The following is a 19,545-nucleotide window of genomic DNA, read 5'->3' on the forward strand; positions in this document are numbered from 1 at the left end:
TTTTATTTTCTTGGTTACTTTCTATATATTTAACATCAGTTGAAGAATATAGGATTCCTTGGAGAAATTTTAACATTTTGTGCATGCTTCCATGTTTTACAATGTCTGCCAAATCTTTGAAAAGCAGAAGAAAATTCGAGGAGAATCTCAGATTATCGTAACTTGTTTGGGCTGTGAATGTTACAAAGATGAAAACTTGATTCTCTGGGTCAATTAACAAGTAAAATACACTAGAGGTCAATGCTGGATTTCATGACAGATTTTTGGAAGAGGAAAGTATCCAGAAATTATTTTGTTTGACCTGTTTCACTTCCTGGCCTCGCAGCCGGCTCACTGCCTTTTGTGTCAATGTGTCTCTATGGTTAATAGTGCTCTAGGCGTGGAGCACAGTTGAAGATCCAAATAGTAAATTTGACTCAAATCCTATGTCCTCACAACAAGACAGTTCTCCTGAGGATGTGTTCTATTGTTGGAAATGCTTTCCTTTGGGTACACCTAAAAAGAAGTACCCTTTCTGATAGAGCAAGCAGGTTTAGAAGCTAAAAATGAAAAAATGGGACTTACAAAAAAGAAATAGCTTTTTTGTGTCATAATGCCCATTTTTTTCTCAACTTCAAATTTCATAATTAAAAAAGTAACTGTCAGATGCTGACATCTAATCAGCATTATAGTAAGTGCTTCTTGTGGATATTCATTTATATGATAATTAATATAAATATGATAATGTAATAATAACAAGTTATATCCAAAATTGTCATTTTAATTTATTCATCCCTTATTAAACTCCTACTCTATATCAGGCAGTGTGCACTATATGGATATAGGCTACAGTCCTTGGTCTACACAACTTTACACATTAGAGGATTTTTTTTTAAGTTTAAGATTTGAAATGAAAAAAAATAAAAAGAAAACATCAAAATTTTCTTTTAATGGACATACGAAAAAGAATGATACAAGCAAGGCTTTTAAAATATAAGAGGAGGTATGAAGTTTTAAGAAGTCATACTCTAAGTTTCAGATCCTGATTCTCCCCCTTACTAACTCTTTGACTTGGGACTAGTTCCACTCTCTCTCAGTCACCTGATTTGTAATTTAGGGATAGTCTTACTACCTAAATTCATATGGTAAAAAATGAAAAATGAAGTCCTGACCTGAGTCATGGTAAGCACTTAAGAAATCTTACTATAGCTTTTAAAGAGACAGTGGGAAATGAGTCAGAAATTCTAGATGATCAGCATTTGAAAATTAAATAAGGTGCTTAATGAACAAGAAAAAATACAGGGAATTTTAAGAAATAATACAGTATTTGCAAAGAGAATGGGTATTATGTGATAGATTATTGATATATGCTGACTATTTATGCTTTTAAAAAGAAATAACCAGGAAATGAGTATTAATAACAAGTACGTAAGACAGTGCCTGGATCATTAATAAATATTTGTTACTAAAATAAAGTAAATAAAGTTACTAAAATAAAGTGATTTAGCCCCATGATTCCTGGAGGAAAAGAACAAATTTATACATTCATTTGTGTTTACTCCTCGAGGTGGCAAAAAGAATACAATTAATGCATCTCCAATAGGGCTACAATCATTAGAACCTAAACCCAAACATGAAGACTAATAAACTAATAAGGAGAAATTTTTAATATTATCAGATATGAAACAATGATAACTCAAGTCATAGCAATAATGAATTTCAGATATACATTGAAAATAATATTGGTCACTTAAAGATGGAGATATAGTTATTTTTGTAAGTGTTCAAAACAGAATTTTATGAAAAAAACTAAAAGGACAGTAAAAATAGACCTAAGACAGACTATGTTTTAAGAAAAAAATACAACTGAAAACTTCACTAATATTACATCTTTCCCCCAAATTGTATTAATATTACATCTTTCCTAGTCATTTAACTCAGTCATCTATCTGGCTAGGCCAAAGTATGTAGGCTTGTTTATTTGTGCAATGGTTCTCAGACTTTAGCTAGTTTTATCTGGAGGAAACACACAGATTACTGTCCTGACTGCCACCCTAGATCTAGACCAGGCCTTGAGAACTCATTTCTAGCAAGTTCCCAGGAGATTCCCCCTGCTGCTGATCTGGGAATCATTGCTATAGTAGAAAAAAAGAATGGATTTAGCCTCTGGAGACTGAAGTTCAAATCACAGCTCTGCCAGTTACTAGTTAGTTGAGCCTAGAACATCCAGTAGATTGTCTGGGCATCATTCTCCTCATAAGAAAAAAAAATGGTAGAAATAATAGTCACATCCAAGAATTTTCATGAGATTAAATAACAGAATATATGGAAAGTATGTAGCACTGTGCTGGCACTCATAAATTTGCTGAATTTATGTGTGCTACTAATTTCAAACAATTTTAACTGATGACAATCAAAAGTCCATGTATTTTCTACTGAAACAAAAAAAAGGGAGTTTGTACCAATAAACTGCTATTTGTGAAATCATCAATAATTAAGGGTTTAGCCCTTTAATGCCTAGAGCTGAGAGGTCTTGCTACCAAAATACAAGACAATATGACAGTTGACTTTGTCAGTTAGCCATACTTCGGGAGAAAAAATTAAAAATGTGGAGCAAATGTGAGGGCATCCTAAACCCTGTTTTATCCCAGAGGTCAGACACTATACCAGGAAACAGCTGTGAGCTAGAAAAGCTAGGTCAATAGCATTAAGAAATTGCAACTCCTCTGGGGTTAATGTGGTAAAACACAAAAGTATTGTATGCATTCATGTGAATAGGAGAAAAGATCTCAATTATGCTTTGCTCAAGGTATTTATAGTATGTTAAAATCTTAAATGAAACTATGCATTCTGATGCATGTCATAAATGTCAAATTAGCATAGCTAATTAAGGAAATTTGTAAGCATTTCATTTAGAAATCTAAATAAGGACTGAAAAATAATTAAGACTTCTCATTCAGAGGCATTATCATGTAGCAGTATTACATTTAAAGTACTTAGGGGATTTATGCTTATGTTATTAATTTTAATCATTAATTCATTCAACAATATTTCTTGAGTTTGTCATCTCTATGTAGAGCGATGTTCCAGGCTCTGCGTGTACAGCAGTGAAAAAGAGGAGACAGTCCCTGTCCTCAAGCAGTTTATATTTTCAAGGAGAAAGACAGACAAGAAGACATAACAAATTAGTAAACAAGATGATCTTAGATAGTGTTAAGTACTATGCAGGAAATAAAACAAAGTGATAGGGTGTGACTAGGGACTACTACAAATAACTCTCATACCAAGCATTTACTACATCCCAAGCACTGTTTCCCAGCACTTATTCATTTGTATGAGTGCCAGTTAGTACAAGTACATAAAATGTACCAAATGTTTTACAAATATTGATACTCTTAATCCTCAGCCATCCTGTAAGGTTGATGTTATCATCATTTCTAATTTACAAATGAAAAAACAGAAGCAGAGAGGTTAAGTAACTAGACCAAAGTCACACAGCTTGTAAGAATTTGGACTGAGGACATTTGGCTCCTAAGTCTGTACTTCTTACCTACTATCTTATGTTGCAGCTTGATTTCATGTATTATCTCATTTAATCCTCACCACCAGCATCTGAAGAATTATACATCAACTTGTAGAATTGGCAACTAAAACACAAATGGAAAGAGAGGCTTTGCCAAAGTTAGAATTTTTACCCAGCTAGTCTAACTCCTTTCTCTTCACGACCACTTCATCTTATTACCTCTACATGACTTCTGTGAGGAATCATCATGGTGCAAAAACTAAAGTAAGTAAAAACACTAGAAGAAACAAGACAATTTGGGGTTTATAGGTTCATACAAAAAGCCAGACTAAACAACTAAGCCTTGTCTCTAAATTTTCGCATCAAAAACTGTTATATTTGTTATTTTAAGCAAAGCCCACAAATGCACTTTACATTCTAATAAAATTCAATTATTATTATAACTACATTCTTGTCTTTCTTTCCCTACACATTTACTATCCTTTCCACCAACAATCAAGTTCTTCAACAATGTAAGATAAAATTAAGACAATATTAAAATATTAAATATGGAGGATGTGGAATTATGAGAATGAGACATAAAACCAGAATTCTTGATTAACTACCTGGGTGACCTTGGAAAAGTTAGTTAACTTCTTTGGGCCTCAACTTATTCACCTGAAATTGAGAATACAGGAGTATATCAGTGGTCCTCAAAGTTATTTATGTAATGGAACACAGAATTTTTTACGCTTTTTAAGAGAATGCAGTAAGATAATATATATATAATTTGTAATGACCACAAATATAAATCTATGCTAAATCAGACAGACCACTTTACCATTTTATACTTGGTTCTAGAATAAACAAAGGCTATCAAGTACCAAACTTATTTAAAAAGAAAGTTTCTGTGAAAATAAAGAAGGGAAAGTCTTGGCAATTTCTTCTGTAAATTGGACAACTGGACTGAGCTTTCCATTTTTCTTTTAAAGCAGCAGAGGAACACTGAGGTTCCCCAGAACATAGTTTGAATACTGCTAAAATAACTCTCTAGCTTTCCTTTCAGCCCACTATTGCTGCTTCACTCTATTAAGCAAGTGAGATATTTGCATATAACCCATTGGTATGTATATCTATAAAAATATCTTTTGAATGGTAAAGACATTGCTGTGGGACATTCCTTCTTGTGCAGCTCAGCATCCTTCACTGCCTCCTGGCAACCTATCCTTCCTCCTTTCTGGGAACCACCTCTCCCTTGTCTCTGTCCAGGTGGTTCCAGTGAAGCTGACTCTACCCCTGATACCAGAGTTGAAGCACATGACCTGGGTCTAAGCCAATCAGCACATCACAGTGATCCCTTCAGAATGGCACCTGACACAACAGAGGCTTTGTTTATAATTCAGACTTTTCTGGTACTTCTGGGAAGAGTTCTGTGCGCTGAGACCTGAGACCCTTTAAGGGCAGAAGCTGCTGGCACTATGTTTCTTTCTCATGAATCCTGAAGGGAGAATTGAGAAAAATGGGATCTAATCAGCTCAGCACCTAAACAAACATTTCCCCTGGACTGCTTTTGGATTACGTGCTTAAAACAGTTTGCACTGGGAATTTTATCATCTTCATTAGTTATACAGGGATTGGTTATACTGTTGAGTTCTCAAACTTGATGGCCAGTAAAATGGAAAGCCCCATTACAGTTACTGTCATTATATTCCATGAGAATTTTGCATTTTTTCCTCTCCTCTGTCCCAACTGAAGCCCTATTCTAAGTAAGGTATCGATATTTACTTACCGTGGCTGTTTGGCCTAAACTTTTAGGCTGTCAGACATGTTTTGTTTTGTTTTTTTTAACACACTTTAAATGCCATTTTCTATTTTTTTCTTTTCTATAGTAGTGTTGACCACGACAAGAATTCTACAGTTAGAATATAAAAGAAGAGAGTAGTCCTTTACCTGGAAGCAGCAGTATGTTAAAGCAGCAGTATAGCAAGTAAAATTCTAAAATTGGTCCCCACAGATGTCCTGCCCTGATCCCTGGAACCTGTGAATATGAGAGATCACTCCCATAATCATATTACATAATAGAGTGCAGCTGATTTTCAGGTATGGCGATTTTCTGGGTGAGCACACTCTACTCACATGAGCCCCTTTAAAAGACAAGTTTTCTCTAGCTGGCAGGCAAAGGAAAAGTCAGATTCAGAGCACAAGGAGGATTTGACACGCCATTGCTAGCTTTGAAGATGGAAGGGGCTATGTACCAAGTTATGTGGGCATCCTCTAGAAACTGAAATGACAGCCAGCAAGGAAAAGGAGACTCAGTCTGGCCACCACATCTAACTGACTTTGACCAACAACCTGAAAGAGTCTAGAAAAGATCCTTCCTTAGTGCCTTCAGGTAAGAGTCCAACCTAGTCAACATGTTAATTGCAGCCTAATGAAGCCACAACCCAGAAAGCCCACTTGGATTTTGACTTAGAGAACTGGGAGATACTAAGACTGAGACTTTTAAGATGCTAATTTGTAGTATTTTTGTTACACAGCAATAGGTAACTAATGTAGGTAGTTATTATTACAGAAGCATGTGATCCTGATGTTTTAGGAAAATGATAATCCAATTACTTATATTTTCATGACAGAGTGAGAGAGATGTTAGAAATACTTTTTTTAAACCGTGGAATAATGAAATATGACATCCTAGAAAAATCACAATTAAGTGTTTTACAAGACTTGTAAGCATAGTAATATGAGACTTTATGTCTCATATTAATATGCTCATATATATCAATCACATATATCAATATGCTCATATATATCAATGCTCATAAGTTTCTTCATATGTATGTGTGTGTATGAATACTTCAATATAAAAAAAGCACTTCAATCTCATACACAGCATGCACATGCACACACACATACACACTTTTGTCTACATGTATTTCCTGTGAGTAAAGGGATAGGCAAAGAATCTCAAATTCAGGAATTTAACTTTCACTCTTTCTAGTCAGAGTATTTTCTGCTGGTCTGACCCACTTCTTATGAATGATGTCAGGCAAAGTCCTCCTCCTCACACACTTCATTGAATTTGACCTGATTTTATTATTCTTATGGAGAAATGGACTTCCAATGCAAATCTCTAAATAGCTCAGTCCAGAATTTCCTATTAGAAATATGTTAAATACCTCCACTTGTGGTTAGAACCAAGAACTCATTTTAGGGGTGCATGGGTGGCTCAGTTGGTTGAGCATTGGACTCTCAATGTCCACTCAGGTCATGATCTCGCAGTTTGTGGGACTGAACCCCATGTGGGGCTCAGCACAGAACCTGCTTGGGATTCTTTCTCCCTCTCTCTGACCCTCCCCTGCTTGCTCATTCTCTCTCTCTCTCCCTCTCTCTCAAAATAAATAAAGAAATAAAAAAGAACTCCTTTTGTAGCTACTTTGGAGCCTACTTTTTAAAAATGTTACTATGGACTGCCATTAATTTAAAGAAACATTTGGTGTCTAGTGCTAATGGTCTTTTTCTTTCAGAGGCTCCAGATTAACAATTTTTATACATTAAAAAAGAAAAAAAAAACTTTCTTAGGAGTATTGAACCTTCCTAGATCATAAGTGTAGTCAAGTAATTTTCTTTCTTTCTGAAGAGCTATCCTTTCACATATATTCTGTTCTTAGCCCTGCCTATTTTTACTTGGGGAAGGTTTGTTCTTTTTTAAATGTTTCATTTTGAAATAATTGTAAATTCACATGAAATTGCAAAGAAATGTATAGAGAGGTACCATTAATTCTTCCTCTAGTTTATTTCAATAATAATATCTTACACAACTACAATACAATATCAAAACCAAGCAATTCACATTGTGGCAATCCATAGCTCTTATTCAGATGTCACCACTTGCACATGCACTCATGTACGTGTGTGTGTGTGTGTGTGTGTGTGTGTGTGTGTATTGCTGTATGAAAATTCTGTTTGAGATTCTTATTATTGAACATTGATATTATGTTTCAGATTTCTATCTGTTGTTTATTGCCATCTTGTTTGAAGAGCAAAAAACTTGGAAACAACTTAAAGTCCTATAATGTGGCACTGGTTACACAAATTAAGATTTGCACTAAGTAACAATGATACAGGCACATATTTAATGCTGTGAAAAAATGCTTACAGAACATTTTAATGTCTGGTATTATCATTAGCAAAGACAAAAAAATAGCACGTCCCCATTTAACATGGTAACAAAACATAAGGAGAGAAATAAAAAGTTAATGATCCAGAATTATGTATTTTCCCTGCTCGTTGTATTTTCTGTTTTTCCCCCAAAAGTTTAATGATAAACATGAGTAATAAAAAACAATGTCATTAAAGTTTTAATCATTTTGCTTTGTCTCTCCAACTATATTTAAACTTGAGAATAGACTATCTTTATTTATATCCCCCAACTTGGTGATATAGTGATTTGATATATTTAATTTCTTTTGTTCACAAAAGCTAAGAACACATTTTTATAGCATGACTACTGTTTGCCACCATTAAATTATTTCTTTGTGAATATACATATTTAGTATGTCTATATTCCTTAAGGTCTGTGGGATACTTTTTAAAATGCACACTCAAATACTACATAGTATAATTCCTTATATCCAATGAGAACTCAATAATTACTTTTTGAATAGCATTAAAAATGTAGCAGTGCACAGCTTCCTCTCAATGAAATTTCAGAATTTTTAAAGGCAGGAATTGGTTTGCGTCTTTATGATATTTTGCATTTAATACTAATATCATACTAATAATAGGACATCATTATCATCATAAAAGCTACCATTTACTGAGTATTAACTATGTGCCAGGAATTGGGCTAAATGTTAATATTCATGATATTATTTAAATTTCACAATAATTACTATCCCCCTTTATATATGAGGAAATTAGCATCAGTGATATTAATTAGCTTGTCCAAAATCAAACCATGAGTACTTAGAACTAGGACTGCAAGCTGCGCTAATCTGACTCCAGATTCTGAGATGTCAATTAGGAAGATATATCATATATCTCTTAATAGAATAGGCACTCAAAAATGTTTATCAAATGAATGAATATAAAAGTGAGAAATTAATGCTTATTATGTATCATATATAAATGAATTGACTCTTAAGGATTAGTGAGTAATTGAACAGGAGAGAATACAGTGAACAAAGTTTGGCAATGGGAATTAAAGATTTAAATTTTGATATTAAAATCACCAAATCAAAAATCTATGTATTCTGAGCATATGAATATAAGAATATTGTTTTGTCTGCTCAGTTGACGCCCTTTGCTTCTAATTCACAGAATGGCCCAATTGGAGACTTTTGTCAAAAAAGAATGGACTCATGACAAACATACAGATGATGATGAGTCAATCAAAAGGACTATCAGTTGCATTCAAATTGATAGATTGATGGGCAAATGAAATGATCAGTCCATCGCAACATAATTATTCTTAAGTAACTTAACTGAAGACAAAATGATTTATTTTTCATAAATATTTGTAGAGACTATTCATTACCAAAGGATGATTCCTGGTATCTCTTTTTAAAAAGTAAGAATAATTCTAAGACAGTGTATGTCATAGTTGGCTAATGCTGCAGTCAAGTTTGAAAGCATGAAAAATATAAAGGATGGCTTATGCTTTCAGAAAGAAAATAAAATGCTATTAGAGAGTCAGATTTAGGCCCCTTCTTTGATTAGCTAAGGTAAAAAATAGAAAACATTTATAAAACAGAAAATAAAATCAGCAACTCAGGGGCACCTGGGTGTCTCGGTTAAACATCCAACACTTGATTTCAGCTCAGGTAGTGATCTTGCAGTTTGTAGGATCAAGCCCTGCAACATGCTCCATGCCGTCAGCATGGAGGCTGCTTGGGATTCTCTCTCTGCCTCTCTCTCTCTCTCTCTCTCTCTCTCTCTCTCTCTCTCAAAATAAATAAATAAACTTTAAAAAACCCCAGCAACTCAACAAATCTCATAATGAACACAATTTTTAAAACCTTATTCAGATTTTTCACTAGTAACATGGTAGGGAAATGCTGTTGATACTATAAACTCAGGAAAATCAGAGACTTTTTTGTATATATTTTTAATTCTTAGTGTCCAACAAGGTTTGGGGCAGAAAAAATAAGGTGCTTAATAAACATTCAGAGATTGAATGAATGCATTCTTGACAAGAATCAAAGATGTGTGTTAAGATGTAATTTATAAACTTGAAATATTGAAAACTACCTAAGTTGTTCAATAACCAAAGAATGATTAAATTTTGGTAATATTATTAGCCATAAAAACCAAATGGTAAATTTATACCTGAAATACACCATAATATACATTAGGAGTTCAATTTATGGGTTCAGCATCAGATTAGAAGTTGGAGAACTGATGAGCTGAGAGACAAGTCAAAAGAAAATATCCACACTAAAGTATGAGGAGAAAAAAGGTGGAAAATACAAAATAGAGCGTAAGAACAGAGTTTAGAGTAAAAGAAAAAATTTAATTTGCATGTCATTAGTGTTCCTTCAGAGAAGAGAGAAAATGCAGCTGAAATAGCATTTGAAGAAACAACTGCAGAGAATTTTCCAAAACTGATAAAACACTGTAAGCCACTGCTTCAAGTCCTAAAACCCTCAAGTATAAATATAAATCAACAAAACAACCTTAAAGGGGGGAAAAACTCACTAAGAAAAAGCATAGTAAAAACCAAATACAAAGAGAAACCTTAAGGTCAGCCAGAGAAAAATAACATTGCCTTCAAAGGAGCGATAAGGCTAATATATGACTTCTCAATTAACATAAACAATATGGAAGCTGAAAATAATGGAATGATATTTTCAATATGCTGTGGGGAAAAAAGTATCTGATGACCTATAATTTCACATTCAATAAAAATATGAAAATGAGAATATGGAAGTGAAATATATATATTTTAAGACAATTAAAAACAGAGAATTCATAAGCAGAAGATCCACACCAAAGGAAATATTAAAAGATGTTCTTGAAGCAGATGGTAAGTGATTCCTGACAGTTCAGAGATACAGAAAGAAGGATCAACAGAATCGGTTAAAAATGTGGCTAAGACTTGGGGTGCCTCGGTGGCTCAGTCGGTTAAGTGACTGACTTGTGATTTCGGCTCTGGTCTTCATCTCAAGGTTCGGACTGAGATCCAGATCCAGATCCAGATCCAGATCAAGCCCCTACAGTGCCTGCTTGGGATTCTCTCTCTCTCTCTTTCTCCCCCTCTCTCTCTTTCTCTGTCCCTCTCCTACTCACACATGTGTGCTCTCTCTCTCAAAAGAAATGATTTTTTTTAAAAAAGAAAAGAAATAGTCATAAGATTAATAAAAGGAGAAATAGACAAATCTACAATTATAGTGTGAAATTTTAACCATATTTCTCTCAGTAAATGATTAAACAGGCAGACAAAAGATCAGTGAGTATACACTGAAAACACATTTATCAAACTCGATTTAATTGACATATATAGAACACTGAACTCCTAGACTACAGAATACATATTTTTTTCAAGTACACATGGATCATTTATAGAAACTGTTCATACATTTAGTGGACCATAAAGCAAATCTCAACAAACGGCAGAGTTGAGTTCATACCAAAAGTGTACTTCAACTACAGTGAAATTAATCTAGAAGTCAATAACACACATATGAACTAGAAATGTTTCATACATTTGGAAACTTAAGAAATATACTTCTGAATAATCCATGGATCAAAGATTATAACAAAATGGAAATAATAATGAACAAATGGCATTAAAATTAGTGGAATGAAGCTAAAGCCAAGCCTAGAGGCAAATTTATATCCTTAGACGTATATATCAGACAAAAGAAAGGCTGATAAAAGACAATGAAAATGGGCCTTGGAGAAGGTAGGATTTTAGGTAGGAAAAAGGAGATAAGGGCATTTTGGTCAAGCAAACCAGCATAATCTAAGTACAGTTAGCCTGGGCCTGGATAAGTACAGGGAGGTTCTGTGACAAGAATACAGTGTGGTGGGTCTGACAGTTGATGTTTCACTTAACTTAGTACATAATGGGTGCACTAAAAAATTTAAGTTAATAAGTGAAATGTTCAGAGTCATACTTCAAAAGCGTATCACCAGGGAGTTTGTTCAGGATGAACTACCTTCTCCCTACAATATATTCCTCACTCTCTCTCCTGTAGTGATTTGTTTAATATCTCTCTTCTCTGTTAGAGTCTGTGCAGGCAACTCTCTGAGGCAAGAAAGTATATCTGTCTTTTTAGTGCTAAATCTCCAATGCCTAGGACGGTGCTTGGAATACAGACAATGCCTAATAAATATTTGCATATTAATTAAAGATAAAAGAAATGAGAGATATAGAAATCAGAAAAACATTGTTATAGGTTCAGTTTGGAATTGACACATGCATAGGTCACAGGGCTGTAGTTATCCAACAGTGAGGACTGTTCATATATATGAATGATCAGATTATATATATGAATCAGTTCATATATATGAATGTTCTGATTAGTTCCTTCTCTATTTTCTTATTTCCATTAATCACATTACTTCATTAATTTATTCATTCATTCAACAATGTTGTATTGAGGGTCTACTATATACAGGTATGTTCTGGCCCTTGAGGTACAGATATAAATAAAACAAAGTTACTGCTAAAATGGAGTTTACATTCTAATGGGGCAACTCAGACAGTAAATAAATAAGTATATGATAGGCAAAGGGAGTGCCTTGAAGAAAAATAAGGCAGGAAAAGACAGTGACAGGTTGTGAGCACACAGGGCAAACCTGAGACACTGACAGGGAGCCACGCTGGCTGGAGCAGAGGAAGGGAAGGGAGAATGGCGTTCAGAGAGATACCATGGGTCTGGTAAAGTAGGCCCATGTAGCATTTAGTAAAGACTTGGGTTTCATTCTAAAGAAATAAATAGTCATTGGAGGATTTGAAGCTGAGGACTCCCATGATCTGACTCATGAATATGAAAGGATCACTCTGGCCATTAAGTGGAGAATAGACTGTAGGGAAACAAGGGTCAGTGGACGTAGACAAGTTAGGAAGCTAAACTACAGGTCACCTTGACTGCTTGAACTCTGCTTTCATCCAATTCCCTATACTGTCCTAACATTTCCTCCACCAGTTTCTTCCTTGTCCATCCACATTACTCAAATCTAGAACCTCATTACCTACTACTTTCACTATTATAATACCATTAGACATTCTAGTTTGGGGCCTACAAGTTTGAAGAATGTAGGAGTAGAGTTTCCCACTCCTACCTTGAATAGCTTTATAGACAATACTGAATAAAATAGAAAGATAAATAGTACATTTTAAAATATGGAAATTAAGCAGCATAATTGAAGGTTTGTGCAGCGAGTGAGAACAAAAATTAATTATAAAATGCTTATTTGAAAGCCTTTGATAATTTCTAATCAATCTACATTTATGGATATAAACCTAATCTTTTGGAATGTTTGGTTTTGACTTTTTTTCAAAGAAGCAGGTGCAATCAGATTATTTGTTTGCTTTATTTTAATTCACAGAGAACATATGGGAATTAATTTAAAAATATACCAAAATACAAACAGGGAACAGTACCAACCAATATCAAGATATTTGACTTTTCCAATTTAAAAAGAAAAAAATCATAAGCATATCTCTGCATCCCTGGAACACATCATAATTTTGTGTTCTTAAATACAATACCATAGTCTTGTATATAGTATAAAGGAGCTAAAAGGCCAATGGTTAAAGCTAAGCATTTCAATAGCTACGAACAGTAATTTAACTAATAGGAGATTTTGATCCTAGGAAGTATAATTGGATTTAGCGAATACCAAAAGCAATTATTATATTAACATTTGCCTTAAATGGTAAGAGTTGTAGAAAAGAATTTAAGTGTGCCAATTTAAACCGTTTGCTTTCCTTAAAAAGATGCAGTCTGACTATTATCAAAACTGACCCATATATTCACTGTCTCCACAAAAACTGTGTTGATATATGATGTACACAATGAGAAGAATGTTCCAGTCAGAAGATCATCAACTATATGCAGAACTACAAAAATTATTTAACAGAAAAATAAACCATATGCTATTGAATACTCAAGAAAACCAGAATATGACTTTCAATTTTTAATATGTGGTTTTTCACAATTTATAATTATATAGACATGATCATCATTTGTCTGCTTAAAGAACTTCTCATTATTATTAATTTACTTTTCTTTGAAAAGCATGAGACTATAATATAGTTCCATTAGTTAGTGCATCTCAAAACTGTTACTGAGAGAAAAACCCTTGAATGCAGAAAAAACATGTCATTTCTTTCAAGCTTCATTTCTTCTATTCTCTCATGGAGAAAAAAAGGCCTTATAAAAATTGACCAATGCAGTATAGTTTGGATTTATATTCTCTTGGAAAGGTAAATACAATTAAGTGAATATCATATACTCAGTGTTTACCGCATGCCAATTGTGGCCAGACTTAATAATGCTAGAAGAACTGATTTTGTAGCAATTGTAAAAATGTAAATAAGGCTTTAAAACTGATTCAGAAATCATATTTTATAAATGAAGCTTTGATTTTAATTTAAACAATTCTCTTAGGGTATGATATGCATTATTCAGAATGTTCTGCTTTTTTTGTGATTGAAATAGTAGAGATATTTCAGGAAACCAGGGGATAGAAACACCTGTTTCTTATCAAATTACATCTTCTAATGATTATAACAATTTTATGCACTAGATTAACTTTAAAATGTAAATACTACAATAATTTAAAAAGTTTAAATTATTAGATGGAAATTTATTTTAAAAGTAGCAGTGGAAAACATAAAACAAAATAGAGCATATCTTTACCTATTTTAGTCTAAATATTCCTACTAATAAAACATGTATCAAAAGCATCCACATTAAAAATGCTTTTCATAACATATGTTGATTTTTGTCCTACTGCAAATATAATAACCAGCTAATGAAATTTGGAAAGTAATAAATACAAATTTAAAACTCAATAAAAGCTGTCAATAATTTGATACATTTTCCTTCAAGCCACCTGTCCATCTGGTTAGCTATCAATTTATCTCTACCTTTATCCATATAAAATGAGGATAATACTAAACATGTTTTATAACTTGCTTTGTTGTTAGTATCAAAACTCATGAGATATTGAAATACATTCTTAAAATGAAAACAATCAAAGAAATTTTAAATTTATGTTCCTTTTGAAAGAGTGAAGTACATGCCAAGTGGAGTCATGAAGAGAAATGTCAGTGTGATCGGTGGCAGCTGCTTGCTTCCCTAGGAAGGAAGGGGCCGCTTAAGAGTACAGTAGCTAGCAAACCCCTCAGCGCTCCCTAAAGTCACTAGTGGGAAAAGAACAAAGGCCTTTCCAATGCAACTAACACAGATGTGCCCAAAGGCAAGCTGTCAGAAACAGTTAAGATGACAGCTACTCACAGTTCATTATTTCCTTCTCACAGGTCACTGGGTGACAAGCTGGGTCAGTGTGCTTTGTCGGCTGTCCTAGTCCTTCCCCACCCCCTATTCAATTTGAATAAGGCAAAGGGCTCCATTGGATAAACTAATGTAAACAAACACATTCCAGACACTTAAAGATGCCAGAATATGGCATTTATTTTATTTTGGACCAAGCTTAGAATTAAATGTACACACAACTCACTTCATCCAAGCAAGAAGACCACTACATTTCTAGATCTCACTGATAGAGGAAGAGAAAACATTTCAAGTGTTGCTAAAGCAAACAAGAAAATATAATATGCTATAAACTAAGAACTTCAGATTGAAGACCTCACACAGTAAGAGATTTTCCTTTTTCTTCAATAGGAAAAATAATTTTTTCCACATTACAAAAAAAAAAGATCAATAATCAGACTACTTTCCACAAGTATTTGAAATGTAAATTAAATTAAATGATTCTGTAGATGGGAAAGCCTGGTTTGTGTGTTTGTGGTGACTGTTATAGTTTTTTTAAGGATATAATTCAAAATAAGGCACCCATCAAAATGACAATAGTTCAATAAAATTTTTATGATGTAAATGCATAAAATTTTAGTAATAACTTAAGATGACTATTCAATATGATGACATTCTGTTACAAAAATCACTGGAATAAATACTACTAAGAAACTAGGAATGAGTAATAAAACAGTGGTTAAAAGCATGGTCTATGGATCCAAATGGTTGTGGGTTCGAACCCCATCTCTCCTATCTCTAGCTATGTGACTGGGCACATTATGAAATCACTCTGAGCTTCAGTTGCTTTATCTTCATGGATTTTAAGAGTACCTTCACCATCAGATTATCATGACAATAATTAAATAAACTTATCACAGTGTTAGAAGAATAAGTACGTTCAATAGGAGTTGACACGTCATAGCTATTCAACAAATAACAGCTATTAGCTACCTATCACCAAATTTAGTATATACAAAACTGAACTGAATCACCATTGAAAGTGGGAAATACCTTGGCTAATCATGACAGAAGTTACAGTCACATTGTTAGACATAAATTTTTAAAAAATCTCTAATTCATTCAAGTGTAAGCATCTATACATCATCAGTAAATCTAGACTGTTGGATTCAAGAAGTCAAGGGTTCAGTCTCCCTTAATATTTTCTACCTCTTATTTAGTCTTCACTGAAAGGTGCATACATTGACATATCTTTTATCATTCCCTTTCTAAACTGTATTTAAAGGTCCCTTTCCAAGATACCCAGTCAAAATGATGGGCCCCATTTGAAAGGCTAAAAGATTTGGAATAATCACCAAGACAAGAACATGAATGGGTAGGCAGAATAATGTAGACACTGAGAAAAAGATTTTGGGCTCAGATAGGCCTGCCTTAAATTACTAGTTGAAAGGCCTTAATGAAGTAACTTAATCTCTCTGTCCCTCAATTTCCTTATCAGTAAAACAGAGATTAATACCTCAGTTTTACATACATCATAGGTTCTTGGGCAATAATGTACATAAGGCACTTCAGCAAAGTCAGTGTATTTTATTAAAAATTGAATGTTTTCCTTCATTTTCACATATTAGCTGCCACTAACTATGATACCTCTCTCTTTCCCCAAATTTGGCTACTTGCAGTTCTCTCCTTCTTTGGCTACTTCTAAGGAAATACATACATTTATATATCTATATCTTTTTATTCTTTTCAAATACATGTTCTTTCTTCAGATTATTTGCTCATTAACATGTTTGTTCTAAAATTCTACTTCTTTCTCCAGTTTCCACAACACAGATCATTTCACATTATTCCTTTACTTCTTGTTATGATTTTATTCTGTATTTTGTAAAGTTATCATTGATAAAAGCAAGAAAATGTAAAGCTCTCTTAAAGATGCAATAATACAATGTGCTGGGCAGTGTGTAAACCTAACCAGGCAACCCAAGGTTCAAAGTAATCAATATGCCAAATTCAGAGCCATGTTCTAATTTTGCCCAACAATTCCTTCCAAAATGGGAGGAAAGTAATTGCTCTAAGTACTTACTTTCTACTCAAAATAACTTTGTTAAGGAACAGAAAGAGAAGGAGTGAAACTGAAATTACATCTATTATGGTAAATTGTCAGGGTGGAGAGGAAAACCGTGGCTTTAAGAAAAAAAAAAAAAGAGGGCTAGAAGAGTTGTTGCAGCCTGAGACACAAACCCTGAGGGATACTCACTAAAATAAGGGCCCCAGGAATTTTCTTATGAAATGAAATCCCAAACATGATTAGTCAATTCCTATTGACTAAAAATCACAAACTATAAGCCCTATTAAAAACTGGTTTCTACCCTCCTTGGTTTCAGCCCATTTTCACAAAGACTACTCATTGAGTGCTTGCTACATTCCTGGAAATTTAAAGACATTAATTCTAACAACTCAAATAGTTCTTGTGTTATGTTAACTAACAATAACTGCTTTGTTGTTTGTTTTTCTGTTTGTTTTGTGGGGTTTTTTTGGTTCACATTACCTAATACTCCATATATATAGTATAGTATACTATACACTATATACATATCACTGGCGTTCTGACACACTGACCCACCAGGACCAGGGCCAGGAGGAGACATACACGGAAATCCCATATAGGTTTCAGAAATCTGGGAGCAGAAGGAACCTGTGCCTCCTTGAGTAGAACCCAGGATAATGACAAGCCCCCAGCATGCTCTCAAACAGCGTAGAATAGAAATGGCTGCCAAGTGAGTCTAGAAAGATAGGACAACAGAGGTCTTATAAAACAATATTTAAGTTCCCCAGTGGCCCAGGTTTCTCTGAGTTTCTGTTTTACACGGAAAGTTCAAAGACTGCTCCCAAGGGACTTACATTCTAGTGACTGGACCAGAGTGGCCTGGCTAAATAGCTGAGGTCTTGTGGTTGTGTTGTAGGGTGTCAGAGAGTTGAGATTCCTATATGTGATTAAAAAGCAAGTAGCAGGAATAAAAACTAGAACTTAAGTTTTCCTGCAGTCCAGGACATCCCCAGACTATGATACAGAAAGGTCCTAAATTTTTTCTTTTGTTTATCTGTGAACTATCTTACTCAAAACAACAAAACCAATGTGAGTTTTAAATAACAAAGAGATAATAAATTGAAAAGTCACTGTTGTTATCAGGAAAAAATGTTCCCCTCCTGTTAAAATCTGAGGCAGGAATATATAATTTAAGAATATAAGATAGCTTTTCATTGAAATAAAAGTCATATTGCACACCTTACACTTATACAATGTTATATGCCAACTGTATCTTACTCAACAAAGCTGGAATTTTTTTTTAAAAAAAAGAAATGAAAAGTTGTCACTTTTTTTCTTTCTTCATACAACTAACATTTCTATCTACAATTAAAATATTTAAACTTAGGAATTCTCTTGAACTTCAGTGAGTACAATAAGAATTATATTACTCCTTTAAGAGTGCTTCAGTCAATAGTTAATTTCCAACAATTATTATACTAAAATTGCAATTTATAACATTATTTTGTTGTAACCCAACACAATTAACAATAATTCTACTACTACTACTACTACTAAACATAAACTTTAGTTTACCAATTAAATAAAGAGAATCAGAGAAATTGTCCAACCAAGGGTGATTTTCAGTTGGTTAGCAAAATCATTGCTTAGTTTTACTCTAGAAATTATGTCAACCTGTTAAATTATCACTGCTTAAGACCATCTATTGTGCACTTATCCTCAGGTCTAAATGCAATAATCTCCTCATGGACCACAAAAAGGATTGTCTATGGGTATGATGTTCTCAAGGACCTCTTGGTATTTTCACAACTGGATATATATTCAGTATCACTTTAATTATGCTATTTCAGAGTCTTTTAGTGAGATCCCAGGACAGAAGCTCTAAGTATTCTTATAAACAATACCATACATCAAACTTTAATGAAATACGCATAAATGTCACCTCTCTTCATCAAATGTGACCTGAAAACTACTGTGCTTGAAAGCCAAAGGGCTTTTGAGGTATTTCAATAATCTTCAAGAAATCAATCTTACATGAAACTGAAGGAAAACATCGAATGTCATTGAGCAATAAAGCTCCATTCTGTCAGTGCCCTACCTCTGAGCAGAAGCCTTAGGATGTTTCTCTTCCAGTTTCCTCACCAGTGCCACCGTCAGCTGCCTTGTCTCCCCAAGAGAACCTTCTGGCATTAAATGGGTGTCTGAAGGCTCTGGCAGTTGCTTCAGACCAGGGATGCTGTCACTTTTTTCCAGAACCTAATAAATGAAATATAAGAATAACGTAGGTAATTTTCATTGAATGAAAATATGCCCCAAATTTAACCTTACACTTTCAGGGTTCCTCCAATCTGCCTCATTCAGCACAGAAATCATTTGCATATGGCCAGAAGAAAAGGCAGCAGTCCCAACAAAAGCTAGTGGGTCATCCACTATTTAATAAAATAATGTTTATAAACATATATTGATGTTTATATAAATATAAACATGCATATAGATATTTATATTATGTGTATGATTTTAAACAATCAATATCATTAAGATGTGAATTTGTGTTTGTCTCCTGAAAACAA

The 19,545-nt window shown here is 33.8% G+C and overlaps 1 protein-coding gene across 2 annotated transcripts in view; it reads right to left on the minus strand.

Moving 5' to 3' along the window:
* Window positions 1–19,545, minus strand: part of DCDC1 (doublecortin domain containing 1) — a 491,420-nt gene that overhangs the window by 173,612 nt on the left and 298,263 nt on the right. For both annotated transcript variants that reach the window (XM_047878425.1, XM_047878424.1), the window contains exon 20: window positions 19,074–19,231. In XM_047878425.1, the coding sequence (XP_047734381.1) occupies window positions 19,074–19,231 (158 nt within the window). The remainder of the gene's footprint in view (window positions 1–19,073; window positions 19,232–19,545) is intronic.

This window comes from Prionailurus viverrinus, chromosome D1 (genome assembly GCF_022837055.1).
Source record: "Prionailurus viverrinus isolate Anna chromosome D1, UM_Priviv_1.0, whole genome shotgun sequence".
NCBI lineage: Eukaryota > Metazoa > Chordata > Mammalia > Carnivora > Felidae > Prionailurus > Prionailurus viverrinus.